A 20,820-nucleotide genomic window follows, 5' to 3' on the forward strand; every position below is an offset into this window, starting at 1 on the left:
TGATGTGATGGTGTGGGGAATGTTTTCTTGGCGCACCTTAGGCCCAGTAATACTAATTGAGCAAGCATTGTTGCTGACCATGTGCATCACTTTATGGTAACAGTCTATCCTTTTTCGAATGGATACTGCCAGCAGGACAATGTGCAATGTCACAAAGCATGCATCATCTCAGGCTGCATCTGCGAAACATGAGAGTGACTCCAGATCTCTGTGCAATAGAGCACCTTTGGGATGACGTTGAAAGGGTGACCACAACATCCATTGAATCCATTCTGTGAAAGATTGTTCTGGAGGTAAAACGTGTGTGCGTGTATATGTATATATATATATATATATATATATATATATATATATATATATATATATATATATATATATATATATATATATATATTATATATGTACACATACTGTATACTGCACATATACACATCGCAGAGCACCGACCATTTTCTTTCACCAGGTGGCGATATTTATCCACTTGTACGCTAAGTAGCCTGTGCACTGTAGCCAAATTTGAGTGCATGAATTGGGAGGTTTGTGCAAAGATAATTGCAGGGTGTTGTGGTGTAGTTCGAATCCCTGTGTGATATACCCTGCCTGTATCAAGCAGACGAACATCAGTCCCACACCCATGTTTCACCCATCATTTACATGAAGTAAATTATGCATAATATGCATGCATAATTATGAAAACTTAAATGGAAGCGTAGGCTTTTACAATAATTTAGGCAGTGGAATACATATATAAGGCTATATTATTGCATTTGTTCAGCCGACATATGGCACAATTGGTTAGTTTAATATATTGTACTCGGCGTAAATTTGGCGTAATAATAATACAGATTTGGCACGAAATCAAGTATCTACGGCTAATATAAGTTCTTATATTCACAAAAATGCTCGCTATAGCATATACACTACAACGGGTTAGAATAATTACGTTCAGACTATAAGTGACATTTGTGGAGAGCATTGAGTAACCAAATTGATGTTCTCAACACCTCTGGATGAAAATCAGCCTGAGATTTTGCAACAATGAGATTTTTAACACAAGCAGAAAATAATTCGACTGAAAACATCTAGGATACATTAAGTTTACTAATGGATTCGTGGAGAGGGATAGACCTAGGTGAACTGCTTGTCTTTTCCAATTAAGCTGTAGAACCCATATTAAAAGGGGTTTGTGTCTGGATACAGTCTGGGCACTCGGTTGATTTGCTGCAGAGGAACAGCCCTGGTAAGAGGGAGGGACCCCTTCTCGTGCAGCATGTTTCAGAGTAATAATAATATTCAGAGAGCTACAAGTGGCTGCGGTCTAAAACATAAAACGGGGGGCATGTCCAAGGAGGTCTTCCAGCACCTCCCCTTAAACCCTGATCGCTATTCCTCAATGTTTACACATGACGAAAAAGCATAAAACCCTCAGAAAGAGGGACCGCTTTCAGCAGACCGGTTGAAGATGGACATGGATCTTATATTGGGGACGTGTGTAATTAGAGGACGCGCCACTGCAGTTCTGTAAGACACAGAGCCGTAGATTACTTTTGCTTGCACACGCTGCATCAGCACCACGGATGGTACTGAACTCTCGGAATCTATGTATATGCTGTGTGATATATATCTCATCTTTTGATCATTGCACAGATTTTTAGTAACAAACATGTTTATGTTTATTGGCACACTTGTCATTTTTCTGGACGTCCTATTATACGCCAAATTGAGCCATTCTATGGAAAATGATTTTTGTATCCCCATTCTACTAGAAGATAGCCTTTCAGCAAAACACAATTTTAGTAACGCGGATGAAGCAAGTCAGCAGCGGGTTGTTTTTAAAATCAACGCTTTCAACCAGGAATTTTACATCAAACTATTCCCTGATTCCAATTTTCTCGCGCCTACCTTTTCTGCGCACAGCGGCACCTCAGCGCCTGAATCCACGACATCTGATCTGAGCCGCTGCTTCTTCTCTGGCGATGTGAATTCTGATCGCAAATCCTACGCTGCTCTGAGTCTGTGTAAAGGCTTGCACGGTGCATTTGGTTACAAGGGGTCGGAGTATTTCATCAGCCCTATAGGTAATGTCGCCACAGAAGGGACCCTCAGGAGCGCGGAGAAAGTGCATGTTATTCGCCGCAGAAGCAATTCTCACCTCGCCTCCACTTCCAGGTGCGGTGTGAGTTCCGGTCTGAACCGTAACATATTGGACTTTTTGGAAAAATATAAAGGCATGAAGGCACAGAATAAAGCGAACATGACTGAGACTGCGTTAAAGCGCATGGGCAGATCAAAACGGTTTGCATCCATCCCCAGATTCGTGGAGGTCCTCATCGTTGCAGATGAGTCCATGGCTAAGTTCCATGGCGACGACCTTAAACATTACCTCCTGACTCTCATGGCCGTTGCTGCCAGACTTTATAAGCACCCCAGCATCCTCAACTCCATAAACATCGTGGTGGTGAAGTTTATGGTTATTACTGAAGCTGACAAAGGACCTAAAGTTTCTACTAATGCAGCACTCACTCTGCGCAATTTTTGCACGTGGCAGAAAAAGTTAAACAAACACAACGACAAGCACCCCGAATATTGGGATACTGCTATCTTATTCACCAAGCAGGTAAGGCGGCACGAATTTCCTTTGGGGAATTGGTGGGAGTTGTTTAATGTATAACGGAAGTTTCTCATGTGTATGGGCTCAGATTAATTAAAAAGTGACAAGCCATTTGAGACATTAAGTGAGTTGTGTTTAGGTTGAATGAAGCATTTGCCATTCAGACAAGCAAAAGAACCCTACTTTTAAAATGTAACGGTGGCCATTTATGTATTTTGGGAATGTGCCGTTTTACGGTAGCTAAGAAGTCACACTGGCTACATTGCAGTAGGTGTATAGCTTTGTAACCCCAGTATTCTCACTGAATTTTTCATCGTAAATTCTTTTTTCATCACTACTGGTTGATGACTGTGATATTGACAGTTAGGATGGCTTCCAGAACGATGCTCTATAGAATCAAGTTATAGTATCGCTAGAATGCATTCATACTAGTGATGCATATCCAATTTTTTCTTACAGGTGAGTCCATCCACTGATTAGTGTAATATTAACTGCTATTGGTATATTGCCCAAAGCAACCTATATGTGCTTAAATTACACAAAACTTTGAGGACATTTTTATTAATGTATCTATTATTCAATTTATTTATTTGTTGGTTTATTTGTTTGTTGGTGCAGTTCAGCTTTATTTTAATGGACAAACTGGGATCTCTGTTCTATATGACCGACCGAGGTATCCCCTTTGAAGTGAGTTGTTCCTGTTTTCAGAAAGACGGGGTGATTTTGATATGTCAGACTGGCCCTCCCGTTTGTGGATGGTTTTTCACACAGTCAGCTGGGGAATCGCATTGCTCCTGTAGCTATTGCTTCACCAGCACACACAGTAGAAATGAACCTGCTTCATGCCATTAAAAGGTCCTGCCAGTATGGCTCTTGTGGGAGCTGCTGTGTGTTAGAATCACTCCCTAAATTCCAGAGACATTACAGCTCTGACAGCCCTGATTCTGCCCTCCCTGCTACCTGTTGCTCCCTGCAACATTCCTTAGGCACATTGACCGAGTGAGGCGAGCGCTACTAGAAATCCTTGAAATTCACACTTTTTGCCATGAGCCAAAGCAAATGGAGAGATGCATTCTGCAGGCAACAAAATGAAAAATATGAAAAAGAGCTTTTTAGAATATTGTTGGCCAGGGTGTACAGCAGGTGATCGCTGTTCGGTTTAACTGCAGAAGATTACTGTCGTAGATTGGAATCATGACATTCCATGAGCTACAATGGATGCACGTGTAGCATTACAGCATTACTGAAGTTATGTTCAGTGTCCTGCGTGTGGGTGGATAAAGCAGTATCTGCTCATCAGAAACAGAGCTGAAAGCATGCAGGCTTTCAGACGTGCTGTGCAGGGTGCGGACCATGGCCAGGCCCTGTGCTTAGGCGGGTGCTGTGAGGGCATGGTGCTTCCTGCGGCTGGATTTAGGGACCACAGGGAGCGCCGTTGGTACAGTGAACGCTGGCTTAATTAAGGATGGCTCCCATGGCGAGACTCCAGGACGCGGCAGCGCCAAAGCAGCGTGTTAAACGGAGACACCTGCTGCTCAGCAGCCTGAGCCAAACTCAATATTTGCACATTATGAACTGGAGCTCCAAGGGCTCACTAAGAACCCAGTTACCTATTTAGGATCATAGAGTCTCAACCACACTTCCTACCACAGCTGCAGGTGATTTTTCAAAGGAAGGAGGAATACTCTACACCTGTGTGTTTGCGGTAACTTGTCTCAACCTGTGTAATTCATTTAACTTTTTATTATTATTATTATTATTATTATTATTATTATTATTATTATTATTTGGATCACGAGTAATAGGCTTCAGGTCAGGGCTTTAACACTTTGTGGGTGCAAAGGGAAGTATCTATTTCTGCAAGATCTTCCCACTTCCAGCTGGGAGCTTTTAGTACTGCCCTCAGCTTGGTGTCTGTTTCCCATTAACCTGCACTCTTCTAAGGCAGAGTGGAATCCAAGGGATAGGCTGACATGTTACCAAGGGGGAAAAATCAGCATTTTTGCTTCTTGTTCAACCCGGGTCAGAGGAAGTGTCTACTGTTATGACAATTCCTGCTGACATGGGGAAAACAGAAAAACAGAGTACATGTACTGACTGACTACATGGACTGACAGAGTGACTGTGCTTACAGTACTGAGTGCATGGACTGACTTTGTGCATGGACTGGCTGAATGTATGTACTGACTACTTGTGCCATGCAAAAAGAAACAGGAATTCTTACCTTGTTAGGTTTACATGATACTGCCACATTAATTCAGATCTTGTTTTCTTCTCAGGTTCAGAAAAGATTTTTCACAATAGATTTACTGAGTTGTGTGAAGCACATGATATCCTTATTTAGATCATACAGGGCCTAAATGGTGATTGCAGCTATTTGTTTCTCAAGTAAAAAAATTTGGGCATTTGAAATCCCAGATGTGATTTTGGTCTAGGATAAATAGGCTACATAACGGAATAATGGACCTCAATAGCAATATGACACAAATGTATCTGTCCTTCTGTAAAATATGGAGACTATTAAAAATGGTTCCCCAGAGTGGTTCCATTTATTGTGAAATTATGGTGCACATTTCACTGACCATAGCAAAACATCCTCTGTTTGTGAGCAGTGGCACAGTTGGGAGGAGTTTGACATCCAAGGGTTTGTTTGTGTCACTCAAAAAACAAAATTAACCTTACAAACTTCACCTGCTTAACTAGCCCCCCTGAAAAAAGCCCCCTTGCATCCTAGTCCTGCCATAGTTCATTTGGGTCTGCCCAGCTTTTTTCCTTTATGAACTGGCATGTCTTTGTGATGCTGCAGTTTTTGCGTTAATTAACAGAGGCTTTTGGAGGTCAGGCCTGGCATTCTGCATCACACTCTTTAAGATGGTGTTAAATAAACTGAAACGTGGTTGACATGCTGAGAGCCACATTAACATTGCTGTCTGAAGTTTTATGTCAACCAGAAAATTAGAGAGAACAGTAAAAGCCATCCACAGCATGTTCTAATTTAAAACTTTTATTAGCAGGGTTTACGTTGCAAGAAAACCTTAATTATTTTTTTAGTTCTGAATGGTTATTATGAAGACAAGCACCCCTGTTATCAAATGTATTGAAGATGCACCAACCTATCATTCCACCAGGCTGTGAAAATCTTTCCATCATATACAAATTATCCTTGCATTCTAATCATATCTTTGCATTCTAATCATATCATATAGATGTGTATGTATGATTCATAACATACATTTTTCTGAAATATATTCAACAAACCCATACATATACAGTGTTATTATTCTACATACCACCCAACATGTAGACATATTCAGGTGTATGATGGGATTATGCATTGTGAAGTAACTGTTTGACTGGATAGACACACTGGAGGAATTGTATGACTAAATGAATGCACTTTGAAGTTAATCGGTTGCACAATGTGACGTAATTGTATGACCTGTTTGTTCTCAATTGATCCAGAATATTTCTGTGGATCATGAACATTTTATTAGTTTCTTAGGACACATAGATATGGGTCAATTAGGTGATACTCACTGCTCATCATTCAATAAATTGAAAAGCCAGATTGTCCTGTTGATCACATTTTGCAATGTTACTGTTTCACTGTTATAAATCCCTAATCATTGAGCGCTCATACAGTAAGAGCTGACACTGCATGGAATTATCCCAGCGATGCTGTAATGATAATGGTGGATCCTCCCTCTGAGTCCTGCTTGCTGATGTTATAATCAGGCAATGTTGTAGAGTGTAGAGCCTTACAATGTTAATCACAGTTTTTATTTATTTATTTACTCCAATCTGGACGCCCTTGATGTATTTTGTCCAGATCATGGTTTGAGACATTAAAATCAAACCAGAAATATTGGTGTTTGTGTGTGTATGTTCTTCAGATTAACCAGTGAACTGCTCTGTTGCACTGTTGCCTCTCAACAAGAAGGTTCTTGGTTCGAATCCTGGCCAGGGCCTTTCTGAGTGAGGTTTGCATGTTCTCTCTGTGTTCGCGTGGGTTTTCTCCCACAGTCCAAAGACATGCAGGTTAGGTTAATTGGAGAGTCTAAATTGCCCCTACTGTGTGGTATGAGTGTGTGAGTGAATGGTGTGTGTGCCCTGCAATGGACTGTTCAGGGTATATTCCTGCCCCTTGCCCATTGCATGCTGGGGTATGCTCCAGCACCTCCTATGACCCTAACCAGGATAAGTGGGTTTAGGATAGATCAGTGGTCCTGGAGAGCTACAGGGTCTGCTGGTTTTCATGGTGACTCTGCACTTCATGAATTAATTAGAGCAGTTGATTACACAGTTAACTCAACTTACCTGGTGTCTTGGGTCTCAATTGGGAGCTGCTTTTAAGGTGAAAACAAAAACCAGCAGACCCTGTAGCTCTCCAGGACCAGGGTTGGAGACCACTGGGTTAGATGGATGGATGTTGCCTTGTGTCTATAGCTACCCAGCATCCATTGCAAACATGGGAAAACAGTTACAGAAGTTTTGAGGTGATAAAGTCAGAACTTCAAATTTAAGCAGCCAAAGTCAAATCACAGAGCACAGCACAAAGTCTCTTCATTGTTTTCGATTATTTTTTTGTGAATTTAAGCCAAAAAAATAATATATACAGTATACAGTTTTATTATACAGATATATTGGTGTCTATAAATGCAGTTTAGAAATATTCAGCCTCATGCCATAATTTTGGAAAGATTTTTTCCAAAATTAGGGTATTTGTGGAGCATGTTTTCATGGCTACACGTTGTCAGCAGCCGCCTCTTCCTCACACCGCACACATGGCTTCCCACCCCTAACGCCCCTCTGCATTGCAGCCTACCTGTCCACATGCTGTTCTGGTACTTTCTCTCTCTGTGGTGTCAGTCACCCCATCCAGCTGGAATTCCTGAAAAATGCAGGAATTCATCAAACATACCATCATACATTCTTACTTTTTTTTTTTTGGTTATTTCTCCTTTGTTCACTTGTAAACCCTCGTCTCTGGTTTAAATCAAGATTTTTTTCCCTTAACAATGAGCATTGGCAGATAAATGGGAACATCACTTTTTTTTTTTTTTTTTTGCTGAACTCACTGAACTGTGTGAACAAAAAAGTGCTTGCTTCTTATTGTGAGTTAATGGTATAGACAAGTGCTCCCAGAGGCTGGGATTTCAAAGGAATATGGCATTTACAGGAACAAAATTTCCAGTCCCATAATAAGGACAAATCCACCAAGACAGGTCATTAGTTTTACCTTACAGCTCAGTTGAACTGTAGAAAGAACAATTAAACTGACAAGAAAAAAAGTGTTACAGTCCTTAATTTTCTTTTATATTTGATCGTATTATTTTTCATAAGATGCCTTTATAGACACACTGTAATTGGCTCATTAAAAGCATTTTATTCTCAGTCTGGTCTATACACAGTAAAGCATTTTGCTCAGTGAAGTATTGGCAGTGTGTGTATATGACTGGAAGTTATTCAGTAAATCTGGGTTAAAACACATTCTATTACATCTATTATTATTGCTTAATTATGCTACAGAACCTGTGGAAGGTGTAGAATTTTGCAATAAATATTCTGTTAATGTATCTGTGGACTAATGTAAACATGCAATGTACTGGTAAAAGTAATTTTTTGTACGAAACACTTCATGAAGAGAATGTGTCATATATGTGTATGTCATAATGATGGAATAAAGCACAAGAAAAATGGCCTCCCATACATTCTCTTTGTCAGAATATTTAATGGGGGAATGTGCTGTGCTGGACCTGCTTCAGTGCAAAAGGCCTAAATCAGACTGCTAATCATTGACAATAGAGCTACATTAGCACAAGTGGAGCATCTTTGGAAATATTGTAGCATTCACAGTTTATTAAAAATATGCCACCAAAACAGGTTTTTACTGTTGTTTATTGTAGTCATAAGCTTTATTTTAATCCCCCCCCTTCCCCACCTATACTATATACACACCATCCTCACCACCAAGCACACACACACACACACTTGCATACATACACACATCTGGATTTGATTTTTTATGCTGTATAAACAATACGTTTAGCACCTAGATATTTCATCATGGATGCTAAAGGTCTAAAGTCTAAGATGAAAGCATGGAGGGAGAAAGAAACGTAGAGCTTCTAAGTAAAATAAATAGATGAAAGTACTTCAGGGATTTGCAGACTTTTCAGTTTTTATCGCTTTGGAGTATTTGCCAAGGCAAGTCTGTATTACTTAGTTACCATGTCAATTGTATTTATTGTTTAACTGATGTCCTTTGGGATAGGATATTATGTTGTCATGAAATGAATGGATCACTCCAAGGATTAATTTCCAAACATGCTTTGAAGAAAAGGCCATCTTGATGTGGGTATGCCCTATTGAAATGCATACTATGCAGAGATAATCTCTCACTGTTCATCTGTACAGTGTTAAAACACATGACGAAGCAAGCCTTTTCAAAGGGGTGTTCTGGTAATGTGAAAGGAAATCCCAGGGAAGGCATGTGTCTGCCTTCCCATTATTCAGAGCCCCATTACCCCTCACTCTGAATAACCACTCATTCACTCATTTTTAACATTGTTTTTTTATTAGAATTTTGTCAGTTTGTAATAAGAATTGGTAATGCACTATTCCACTGTGATTAAGAAATGGAGCACTACCTGCAAGAGCTTAAGAAATGGAGCATTACCTGCAAGAGCTTATTCAGCTAGATAGCTGAACAGTGCTATTTCTTCTCTCCTTTTAGGACTTGTGTGGTGCGACGACCTGCGACACCCTGGGCATGGCAGACGTGGGCACCATGTGCGACTCCAAGAGGAGCTGCTCTGTCATAGAGGACGACGGCCTCCCGTCTGCATTCACCACGGCCCACGAACTGGGTGAGTCCGCACGCCGCGCTCTCCCTGACTCGCTCGCGTCTGTCAGACCAAATGTGACATAAAAGATGAGAAGCACAAAATAATACAACGGTTATTGTTAACATTTTGTGGTGTCTAGCTGCTTGTAATGAGATAACATACTGGCTGTAATTATGCAGTGGAGAGTTGTAATAAAGGAATGAACTTTTCACGTCATGCATGAAATGCATACAGTAAGCACTTTGCAATTTATGTTTTTCCAACTGACAATATTACCGCTTGGTTTTGGCATTCTTGAAGGTCGAAAAGTTTATAAAGCTAAGACAGCTGGCAGGTGCTGTGCGAGAGTATTAGTTGTGAAATGGTATAACATGGGTTTAGGCCACTGTTGTGCTGCTATCCTTGAATGAACCCCTGGAGTCCTCCACTGCCTGGGACACGTGTGTAAACACAGCTTACTTAAGTCACCAGCAGCACAATGCCAAAGAGAAGGGGTGGGGCAAGGCTGCAGTGCAACGTTATTTGTCACTGTTGCATGCTTTTATCCGGCCCCCTTGAGCCTAATTTTCATAATTATTTATTATTAGGTTAAAATATAAAGCAAGTGATGGTTGCTATAAATAGTTATAAACTGAATTTACTGAAAGACAAGAAAAAATTGTGACTTACTTGAATTTTGACAGAAAGCAGACTGACATTTTTCAGAAAAAAACATTTTTATGAAAATATCTCAATAATTTAAAAGAAAAGTTGGCAATAATCAATGACCAGTCACAGTTTTACTTTTTTTTTTTCCAAGACCACATTCTGTGCGTAATAGTTTTTAGACACATCGTCACTGTTAAAGCATTGGCTCCTGCAGTCAGGATGTCACTGTGACAAATAGCTGCCGTCAGGGTGAAATACTAACCTACAGAGCTTCATCCACTGGGTGCCAGACAGCCGAAGCAGACTGCTGACTGGGGCTCCAAGCTGAATTCCAGAAATGCAGAGGGGCTCACTGCCAATTCACTAATGAAAAAGAAAACATTTGGAATTGCTACACAATGCAGTTGGTTTTGGCCAGACCCGTGCACATACAGACACCATCATGTGCTGAAGCATATACCTTCTGCCCAGAAACAGCAGAAGTTCCCTGCCGCAATTTATTTAGATATTTAATTACTTACTTTATTTTTAATTTTTAGCAAGAACACCGAGTGCTTACGGGCCGTGTTCTTTCCCCTCAGGTCATGTCTTCAACATGCCGCACGACAACGTGAAGGCCTGTGAGGAAGTGTTCGGGAAGCTGAGGGATAATCACATGATGTCTCCGACGCTGATCCAGATCGACCGCAACAACCCCTGGTCCGCCTGCAGCGCCGCCATCATCACCGACTTCCTAGACAGTGGCCACGGTCAGTCGGCCCTGGCAACAGCCTTTCTTCTCCTCCTCCTTCTTCCCCCATTCCTTCTCTTTACACATTCCTTCCTGGTTAAAAAGGGAAAATGGCTTTTTTTTTTACTCTGTAATTCAGGCTTGGAAAAAGGCAGTCGATTCTGGAGCAGGTTTTTAACAGAGGAGATGTTGGTTCTGGAGCAGGTTTTTAACAGAAAAGATTTTGATTCTAGAGCAGGTTTTTAACAGAGAAGATGTTAGTTCGAGAGCAGATTTTAACCAGTGAAGATGTTGGTTCTGGAGCAGGTTTTTTTGACAGATGATATGTTGGTTCTGGAGCTGTTTTTTTCACTTAATGAGATGTTGGTTCTGGAGCAGGTTTTTTTGAACTGTTCATTGGCATGGGTATAACAGGATGGAACCATGAGGTGGAAGCTTTTGCACAACCACATAAATCCAAGTTTCCAACATTATTTATTGTAGTACAGACACATTTATTGTTAGAGTCATAAATATATATTTATACAGTTAAGGTGTTGCAATTTAATCAAACCAGGCAGCTGTTTGTTTTCTTAGGTATATGAAATTGTCACACCTATAGAATGTGGGGGTTGGATGTGTGATTAGGGGAAACAACTAATGTGGAAAAAACTAGACACCATACACCTCCAGGGTATGGAAAAACAGCAATGGGGATACCAAAAATAAGACTTTTAAAATCATATAGATTGAGTAACTGAAATGAATAAAATCCTTTAAACTAAATAAAATTCTTTCTGTGTGAACAGTCATTTAAGTGATCTCACAGGGACTTTGAGCTGGGCCATCCATTTTCTGTGAATATTTTACTCTGTTCCCTGCATTCGAAAGGAACATTCTCTGTGTGCCACCTTCCGGAAGTGGGTAATGTTATGGTCTAGTCTCTAGTGTATCATTGCACTGAGAACAGCCCAGGCACCCCAAGGTAGGCCACACTTAGATTCTATTATATAAATACACAAACAAAAATAAAACAAAGAGCTGCTTTGACATAACTGACAGCCTTTTTTATAAGGCATAGAGTCATTTAACTTGTGCAGGGTGTGGTTTCTTTACAGCAGGAACAGCTACATTGAAGAAAGGTATTACATAACAACAGGTCCACTTTGGTTAGATTGACAGAAGTGATGACGCTATATTTGTATGAAGAGGCTTCTCAGGTTGTGCAGTTAGTGAGAAGTCAGCTGTCAGGTGATGGTGGTATACGGGATTGCAAGGTACCGCTTGTGCTTGGCATTCACCTGGTTATGGTTTTCTGGTTTCAAGGTGGAACTGATGTTTTGGTTACTGGGGTTGTGGTTTAAAGGATGTTTTGGGTAAAAGGCGGTTTTGATGTTCTGACTTATAGGTGGTTCTGTTGTTTTAGTTTAAGGGTGGTTCTGAGGATTGGGTCTAAAGTCGGTTGCTGTTTTCCGGTTTGAAGGGGACTGTTTGCTGGACCAGCCGCAGAAGAGCCTGGCCCTCCCCGACGTGCTGCCGGGCAGCAGCTACAGCCTGAACCGGCAGTGCGAGCTGGCCTTCGGCACGGGCTCCAAGCCCTGCCCGTACATGCAGTCCTGCGCCAAGCTGTGGTGCACGGGCAAGGCCCGGGGCCAGCTGGTCTGCCAGACCCGCCACTTCCCCTGGGCCGACGGCACCAGCTGCGGAGACGGCAGGCTGTGCGTCCGGGGAGCCTGCGTGGACAAACGCAACGCCACGAAGACCAGGGTGAGCCAGCAGCTGCCTGCAGTTCAGTTACGGTCCAATACGAACCCCATGCCGCGCTCGGGAACTTAGCGCTTGACATTTGAGTCAGGAATTTTTAAGCGAGCTTCACATTGCCATGCACCTCGTGCATTATCACCAGGTGTTCTGTTACTGAGAGGAATGAGAATCATGCAGCGCTGCATAAATCAATCCCTCAAACCATCCAACAATGAGATTATATACCCCTACAGAATCTCAGCGCTGTCTTAGCTTTATGTAAAAAAAAAGTGTTCAGCGCTCTTTGATCATATAGAAGCCCATGTAAATTATAACACATCAATACATGGTGAAATGTGTACAAGTTTTACATTTACAGCAATACTATTTACCAGACACTCACACACATTTATATAAGTCCTTCAACATACTTAGCAAATATAGCGTTTTTATAGCACATTATTACTGCTGACAGGTGGCAGGTGTCTTTGCTTACATATGTGTATGTGGCTGCAGGTGTGTGTTTATTACTGTGTGATTGTTTGTGCTGACCTGTGTGCTGATGGTGGCCTCTTGCAGGTGGACGGCCGCTGGGGAAAGTGGGGTGTGTTTGGCTCGTGCTCACGGACATGTGGTGGAGGAGTACAGCTGGCTAAGAGGGACTGTACCAACCCCGTTCCAGCCAACGGGGGGAAATACTGCCAAGGCGTGCGTGTCAAATACCGCTCCTGTAACCTGGAGCCCTGTCCTGACACAGGTACTGCCCCTGGGCATCGCCACTGAGACCACACCTCTCAAGCCTGCCTCAGTCAGAGTCCGACCCGAGGGGCTCATATCCTGCTAGCATTAGCTTAAGACATGGAAGTGTATCATTTCAGTGCATCATTTGAGTCCTAATGTGCCTTATCCCCTGCTATAAGCAATGTTCTTATCCTAGGATTGGTGTTAGGCTATTCATTGTTCTGAATATTGGCTTTGTTTCAGTTTCTTGCTTAATTTGCTACACTATGTTAAAGACAGCTAAATTCAGTGTGAGCATAACCCCACCTTAGTCAAATTAAAATGGATTTTCACTCAAATTAAATGTCACGGCCTTTCACTTACGAGCCTCTCTTCCGCAGGTAAAAGTTTTCGCGAGGAGCAGTGCGAGGCCTACAATGGCTTCAGCCTCAACACTAACCGGCTCGCTCCCACTGTGGCGTGGGTCCCCAAATACTCAGGCGTTTCCCCCAAGGACAAGTGCAAACTCATCTGCAGAGCCAACGGCACGGGCTACTTCTATGTCCTCGCTCCCAAGGTCAGTTCCTGCTTCAGAGCTGATAGAACAGCTGTTGCATCACTTATCAAATGTCCTATTTTTAATGTGTCGGTCTGAACAATGAGCAGGATCTTTGAGGGGGTGTCATTACTGCAGTTTCCAGCAAGCAGCGATGCCCTTCGTCAGAAAAGCAATCTAATGGATTTGTGTTGTTTTGTTGTTGTTGTTGTTGTTGTTTTTCTCTTACACATTTGTCTTCTCACTGGCTAAACAGGCAGACATGTATAAACCTATCTTAGGTGGAAGTTTCCACAAAAAACATGTTTTTGAAGTTGCTGACGGGTGCGGGTGATTCATAGGGAGATTAAAACCAGAACATCACGCTACTGGGACTGACTTCTTGCACCCCAAACTTTCGTACACACGAAGAAGCGCTTAAAAAGCAAAGGTGGGGTGAGGACTGATCCCGGTGAGACGTGGGGTGCGTGTGGGGTCTGCAGAGGTAAGGCGGGCAGCGTGAGGTGTGGGGCGCGGTCACTTCAGGCAGAGCTGGATCTCGGTGCCACGGGAACCTTGTACGGTTGTAGGATGTCAGCACATCTGTTTAAGTGAACAGTGTAGGAACATCCCCCTAAATCTATTACAGGACTGGTCTTGCACTCATTCCCCCCTGCCCCCTTGGGAATTTGCCTGTACTTAAACAGTATTTTCCAGTACTTGAGTCCAAAAGTAACGGCCTTTAGATATAACATTGGCTCATTTATATAATAATATCTAAAATTGGTATACAAAAATATGATGCATGTGTTACTTTTTAATAATTTGTCACTCTCACTCACACAGACACACATGCATACATAAAAACACGGACAGTATATGTAATGACTAATTCGTGGGAGATGTGTCTTTAAATATCTTTTGGAATATAGTAAATTTTGTATGTCTGATATGTTCACCTTCAGGCATGTCTGAAATAGACATCACATTTTTAGTTCATTAGTCATAGCTTGCTAGCAGCCACATCTCACAGATGATCACACATCTCACAAGCTTATCAGGGGACAGTCTCATCCTGCTGCCAAGGCTAAAGCAGTCCTGATGTGTTCCTCTCTGTAAGAGAGTGCTTTCCATTGTGCGACTCCCCCAAAGTGCTGTGTAGCATTTCCATTGCATCCACTGGTTTTGCAGCGTTTCTCCTCTTTGAATCAATTCTTGATTTGGAGCGTGTTCCCTTATATGTTTGAGCTTTTGTTTTTGAAGCGCAATCATCCTTGTGGACCACCGGGGTCAGTCACAACACATTTCCTAAAGGCACCACTACAAAAGAATGTTTCTCTGTCACAAAATGAGTCCATCAATAAAAGACGAATAAAATTCAAGCATCCATGACTTCTTAATCTCAACCTGATTGTTAGCAGGAAATGTTCGGTAAATGTAGTACATTTAACATCCAAAATACGTCGGTTGGTCCTTTAAACAATTCACATGAACTTTCAAAAGGTGTGTGCTGATTGCCTGCTGCCCTGCTCCAACGCAGTTGTAGATGGCAGGGATGTAATTACTATGTATTCATATTAAGTTTTGACATTTGTCTGCCAGCCAGCTGCTTCTTTTTCACGCTGGAGCTGCAAGCCGCTGCAACTCACAGAACAGGGGCGGAGGACGCACGCGCAGAAAGCGCTAGCCACAGGCGCCCGGGTGTTTGAGTCATTCAAGCAATGAATAACGGTATAGATGTACAGCATTATTCATCGCTCAGATTAAACAAACGCTCTCCCATATCCCTGAGCAACACAAAGCCAATTATGCACTACTACTGTGGGCTGCTGGCTACAGTCAGCAGTGGCATGGTGCGGATTTGATCCTAGACTGTGGTGCACACTCATGCACCGCAACCAGCGCCTTTACAGAGTCTGCTACCCAGCAGCCCATGCCCTGGCTCTTTTAACATTTTTTCAGAAGCACAGTGTAAGAAATACTGTTTACACTATTATAGCTACTGAAAGCTAGCTGAGCTAATGTTCGCCAAGTTAATGGCCCAGAACAGACCATTTTATTGGTTGCTAAAATTTATATAAATTTGATTTGTGACAATGGACTCTTTGATTGGATTGAAATATGAATAGTCTTCCTTGTTTTTTTTGCCTAATGTCTTTGAGTGGATGGGCATGGGATGTCTTCTCACAATAAGAGTTGCAATTACAGGGGCATTATTGGGGATAGTGAGGATACAGGGATTATAGAATGATTAGTGAGGATGGTAAAAGCTGGGGGTCAATTGCCCCTTGGCCCCCACCTCTCCGGCACCCCTGATCTGAGCAGACTTTGTCAAGAAACACACATACACGCAGGTATATGCACACTGTACACATGCACACGTTCTTTCCCCTCATACATTTTATGCAGGGGATGGCTGAGATGGCATTTTTAAAAGCAGGAAACATGATTTACAAGTGGTTGAAAAAATGTTAGAGATGGTTAAATGAAAGGTCACAGTGTACACAAGGAGTATCATGTTCTTCTATGATTTGCTGATGTGATGTCAAGGCTCATAAAACTCAGCATGTTTTTGAGGGGAAGGAGTTACAGTGGGAGTGGCATAATGAAATACAATGAAGATACCAGTGCAGGTACAGTAAGCCAAACATTTTAATAGACCACTTGACGGATGAACAGATGCCCTCCCTCTCTCCCTCCCTCCCTCTCTCTCTCTTCTCTCTCTCCCTTCCTCCCTCTCTCTCTCACTCTCGCTCTCTCTCTCCCTCTCTCTTACTCTCTCTCCCTCCCTCTCTCTCTTCTCTCTCTCTCTCCCTTCCTCCCACTCTCTCTCACTCTCCCTCTCTCAGGTCACAGATGGGACACCTTGCTCCCCGGACTCCCCTGCAGTCTGTGTTCAGGGCAGGTGTCTCAGGGCTGGCTGTGATGGAAAGCTCCACTCCAATAAGAAATTTGATAAGTGCGGCATTTGTGGAGGAGACAACCGTAGCTGCAGGAAGGTCTCAGGCCTGTTCACCAAGCCAATGTGAGTGACCTCTCCACCCCCTTCCTCTGTGCTTCTGCATAACACTGTAAACTATAACTATAAACTATGTATATTTATAAATATTTATTTTAACATTAAATTTTTTTTTGGTATTGAAAGTTGAAACCTCTCTTCCTTTCCCAGACATGGTTACAACTTTGTGGTGCTACTGCCGGTCGGCGCCTCAAACATCGACATCCGGCAGCGTGGCTACAAGGGCCTGGTCAACGACGACAACTACCTGGCGGTGAAGGACGGGCGGGGCCGGTACCTGCTGAACGGGCAGTACGTGGTGTCGGCGGTGGAGAAGGACATCACGGTGCGCGGCGGGCTCCTGCGCTACAGCGGGACGAGCACGGCGGTGGAGACCCTGCAGGCCACCAAACCCCTGCAGGAGGCGCTCACCGTCGAGGTGCTGTCCGTCGGCAAGATGACCCCGCCCCGCATCCGCTACTCCTTCTACGTCCCCAAGGACAGCAAGGAGGAGCGGACCCTGAAGAAGGAGGGCCGGGCCCACGCTCAGAACAGCGTGCTGCTGGAGAACAACAAGGTGGAGCTGAAGAAGCCGCGGACCCGGCTGACGTACAAGTGGACGGTGGGGGGCTGGGAGGAGTGTTCGGTGAGCTGCGGCGCCGGCCTGCAGAGGAGGCTGGTCCAGTGCCTGGACCCGCACGGGAAACCGGCCTCCGCCTGCGACCACGCCGAGCGGCCCAGCGCCATGCGGGCGTGTGGGGACCCCTGCCCCCTCTGGAATATCGGAGAGTGGTCCCACTGCTCCAAGACCTGTGGGAAGGGCTTCAAAAGGCGGGTGCTGCGCTGCGTCACTCAAACAGGCCTTCTCCTGGCCCGGGATCGCTGCACCAATCAGAGAAAGCCTCAGGAGCTGGACTTCTGTGTCACGAGGCCTTGCTAACTCTAAGATGGCCTTGGTCACTCTGACGAGGGTTTGTTAACTCTAATGAGGGTTAGTTAACTCTAATGAGGATTGGTTAATGGTAACTAGGCCTTGATCACTCTAACAAGGCTTTGTTAACTGTAATGAGGATTGGTTAATGTTAACGAGGCCTTGATCACTCTAACAAGGCTTTGTTAACTCTAATGAGGATTAGTTAATGGTAACGAGGCCTTGCTAATTCTAACCAGGGTTTGTTAACTGTAAAGAGAATTAGCTAATGCTAACAAGGCCTCGATCACTCAAGGCTTTGTTAACTCATGAGGATTATTTTTATCTCAGGCTCTCTAATTCACAAAAACTTTTTTTTTTCTATCTGGCAAACAACGGCAAAGAAAAACATAAATGTTAACGACCCAGAACTGCAAGTGTTCTGGGGCCTCTGCCTGCAACAGGGAGACATGGAGAGGAAATCCTCTCTGAGCCTAAGAGCATGAGAAGAGAGAGCGAGAAAAAAGAACGAGATGAAGTGAGGTACAGACTGATTTCAACGATACAGGGTTGGAGTCGACAAAATTCTACCTCCAGTAGAACCTCAAATAAATGAAAACACACAAACACATACAAACACACATATGATGTGTTTATATACGTGTGTGTGTAAAAAAAAATACAAGAGTTTAAAACAACAAAATGCAAGGAAAAAAGCTGTCTCTGGATTTACAGGAATGCTGGACTTTAAACAAAACACATTTTCTGACTGACAGCTGTCCCATGGCTGGCCTTTTCTCCACGGACTCTATAAATATTTCCCTCTGAATATTTCCCCAATGTTGTCCCCATTATATCTATAAATGTCCTCTGAGCATTTTCTCCACTGAATCTGTAAACCTGGTTTTCAGGATACAAACTTTATTTTGCCTTTGGAATTTCACTAGAAAATTAAGCAAACATAATGTGCTTAATAAGCATTAGGTAGAAGCAGTCGAAGTATACAGCACTAATAACAATAAAAATAATAATAATAATGCAGAACAAAAATGTAAAGTCCATAACATAACTCCACAAAACACAACATGTGCAATGCCCTTCTTTATAAGATAGCACTGTGAAAAGTGAAATGTAGTGCATCAGCATTCATGCTCTAAGGGACTTGTCATTCTCAGCTCAGTTTTAATATCAGCCACATGTACCTATCTGTTTGACTTTATCCTCAAAGATGGTCTGCACGGTCATTTACATGGACTCAAACTACCATAATGCACTGCAAAGATTTTGTCTATGATATCAGTGAATCATGTTATAGGAGTTGTACTCCAAATCATAAGACTAGTTTGGCCAAGCATAACAGAGCTGAAAAATATAATTTAAATTATCATTGGTATATATTACTACTGCTAGAACAATACCTAGTTATGGCTTTGTTTTTAAACCTCATGTTGATTGAAATTCCAAATAAAAATGACTCCGCAATTTAGCTTTATCTACTAATGTTGTAGGCGTTATAATCCATTTCAATTTGGTGCTAAATCCCAGCTCAGAACAACTGAGCTGTTCAACCAGTTTTGGTTTGGTATATATATTAGATATATACGGTGTAACACTTTGGTTGTCTTCCCTTTATAAAATATGTTTTTTTTTTATTATTATTATTTTTTGTACAGTTACCTATTTTAAGATTTGTACTTCCTTTTCCTCTCATATGTGTCACTCAGACAAGCAGTCTGAAAAATATTTTGTGAAGCAGAGGTGACCCTGTGTCTGAAAATGCCATTGTACTGCAAGAGACCATTCTCAACATTTCAACATGACGTAGATTACCCTGTGCCACAGAATGATCTCTACTTTCTGGTTCATTTGTTTCTTTGTCACATATCCTGACATGAATGCCACTCCATTGTTGATGCAGAGTTGCTAGTTCTACAATTTTTGTTTAGTGAGGCAAAGTTGTGCGATGTAAAATATTTGTATTGTTTTATCCGTAATTTCAGTGGTAAGGTTCAGGTTTAATAGTTTCAGGCAAAATAGACAACATGCACAGCATTTAAGCCATACACTTTCATTTGAAGGGATTTGAATAATCAGCAAATATTCAGGTGAAATGCAAAACATTATAAAAACATGGGTCCTTTGGGCCCAAACTCCAGATCACTGATTCAATCTTTCTCTTATACAGTTTAAATCAAACTGTAACAATGCACTTCACAATGTCATGAACACTAATGACCAGTCATATTTTGCTGAACTATAAATATTCTATTTATTTCCCTTCCGTATGTATAATGACAGGTGTTGGGATTGCAGATTTGATTTGACATAGTGTTGCTGGCTGAACCAAGCCAGAAACGCAGCTGCAAATTACACATGTCTGGTACAGCTCACACCAAAACATAAGTTATTATGCTTAGATACAGTATGGTTAAATTTAAAAAAGCATGACTATTGTGCTGTACTCGTCATCCATTTATTTGGTTTTTCCACTGTATGTTTTGAGCTCTTCTACCTTTTTTAAAGCCTGTAATTTAACACAGCTCATATTCCTGTATTTTCCGTCTTTTGTTTTTCCCCATTTTTGGTTCGGAGGGACCGCCTGTTCCATCTAAAAGATGGTTCCTGTTTTATGTCGAGTTTGTTTTTTGTCTTTTGTGCATTATGCAGGAAAGACATACACACCTCTGTTTTTGTTGCAGCTGCATAGTATACTATGTATACACCCACCCAGCTGTGCACAAATAACTAATGTAAATACCGTTTTTGTTTATACTTATGTTTTTTTATTTTATTTACTTTGACTTCAAAAGTATTTATTCCAAATAAAGTCATTTAGAATTGATTTTGCCAACCCCCAGCCTCCGGACTTTGGTCTTTGTGTTGTACAGGAGCATGCTGGTCATAAGACTGTTCCTGAGAGACAGGCCTGCGAGCTGATGTGAATGCAGTTTGTTTTTAGTCTCTCACATGCTGTGACCATCAGCAGCTCAAATAATGATCTGTCCGTAGGCACCGACACATATGATTTTGGTTTAAAAGGATTATGTTCAACACTATTTAGTTATATTGGATCTATCTAGTGTGCTGTGCTGGTACTC

General features: G+C 42.2%; 1 protein-coding gene across 1 annotated transcript; it reads left to right on the top strand.

Moving 5' to 3' along the window:
* The first annotated feature begins 1,325 nt into the window (after positions 1–1,325).
* Positions 1,326–20,573, top strand: LOC135236059 (A disintegrin and metalloproteinase with thrombospondin motifs 15-like). The gene is made up of 8 exons (XM_064302223.1): positions 1,326–2,617; positions 9,348–9,480; positions 10,689–10,856; positions 12,300–12,583; positions 13,139–13,316; positions 13,681–13,856; positions 16,664–16,839; positions 16,984–20,573. Exons 1-8 carry the CDS (start codon positions 1,664–1,666, stop codon positions 17,750–17,752), a joined length of 2,838 nt encoding a protein of 945 aa, XP_064158293.1. The 5' UTR covers positions 1,326–1,663; the 3' UTR covers positions 17,753–20,573.
* The last annotated feature ends 247 nt before the right edge of the window (positions 20,574–20,820 follow it).

The sequence above is a fragment of the Anguilla rostrata genome, chromosome 12, assembly GCF_018555375.3.
Source record: "Anguilla rostrata isolate EN2019 chromosome 12, ASM1855537v3, whole genome shotgun sequence".
NCBI lineage: Eukaryota > Metazoa > Chordata > Actinopteri > Anguilliformes > Anguillidae > Anguilla > Anguilla rostrata.

Coding starts and splice junctions, on each gene's coding strand:
- LOC135236059 (XM_064302223.1), top strand. CDS start 1,664: ATGTTTATGTTTATTGGCACACTTGTCATTTTTCTGGACGTCCTATTA. Junction 12,584..13,138: donor GCAACGCCACGAAGACCAGG/GTGAGCCAGCAG, acceptor GGCCTCTTGCAG/GTGGACGGCCGCTGGGGAAA. Junction 13,317..13,680: donor GGAGCCCTGTCCTGACACAG/GTACTGCCCCTG, acceptor TCTCTTCCGCAG/GTAAAAGTTTTCGCGAGGAG.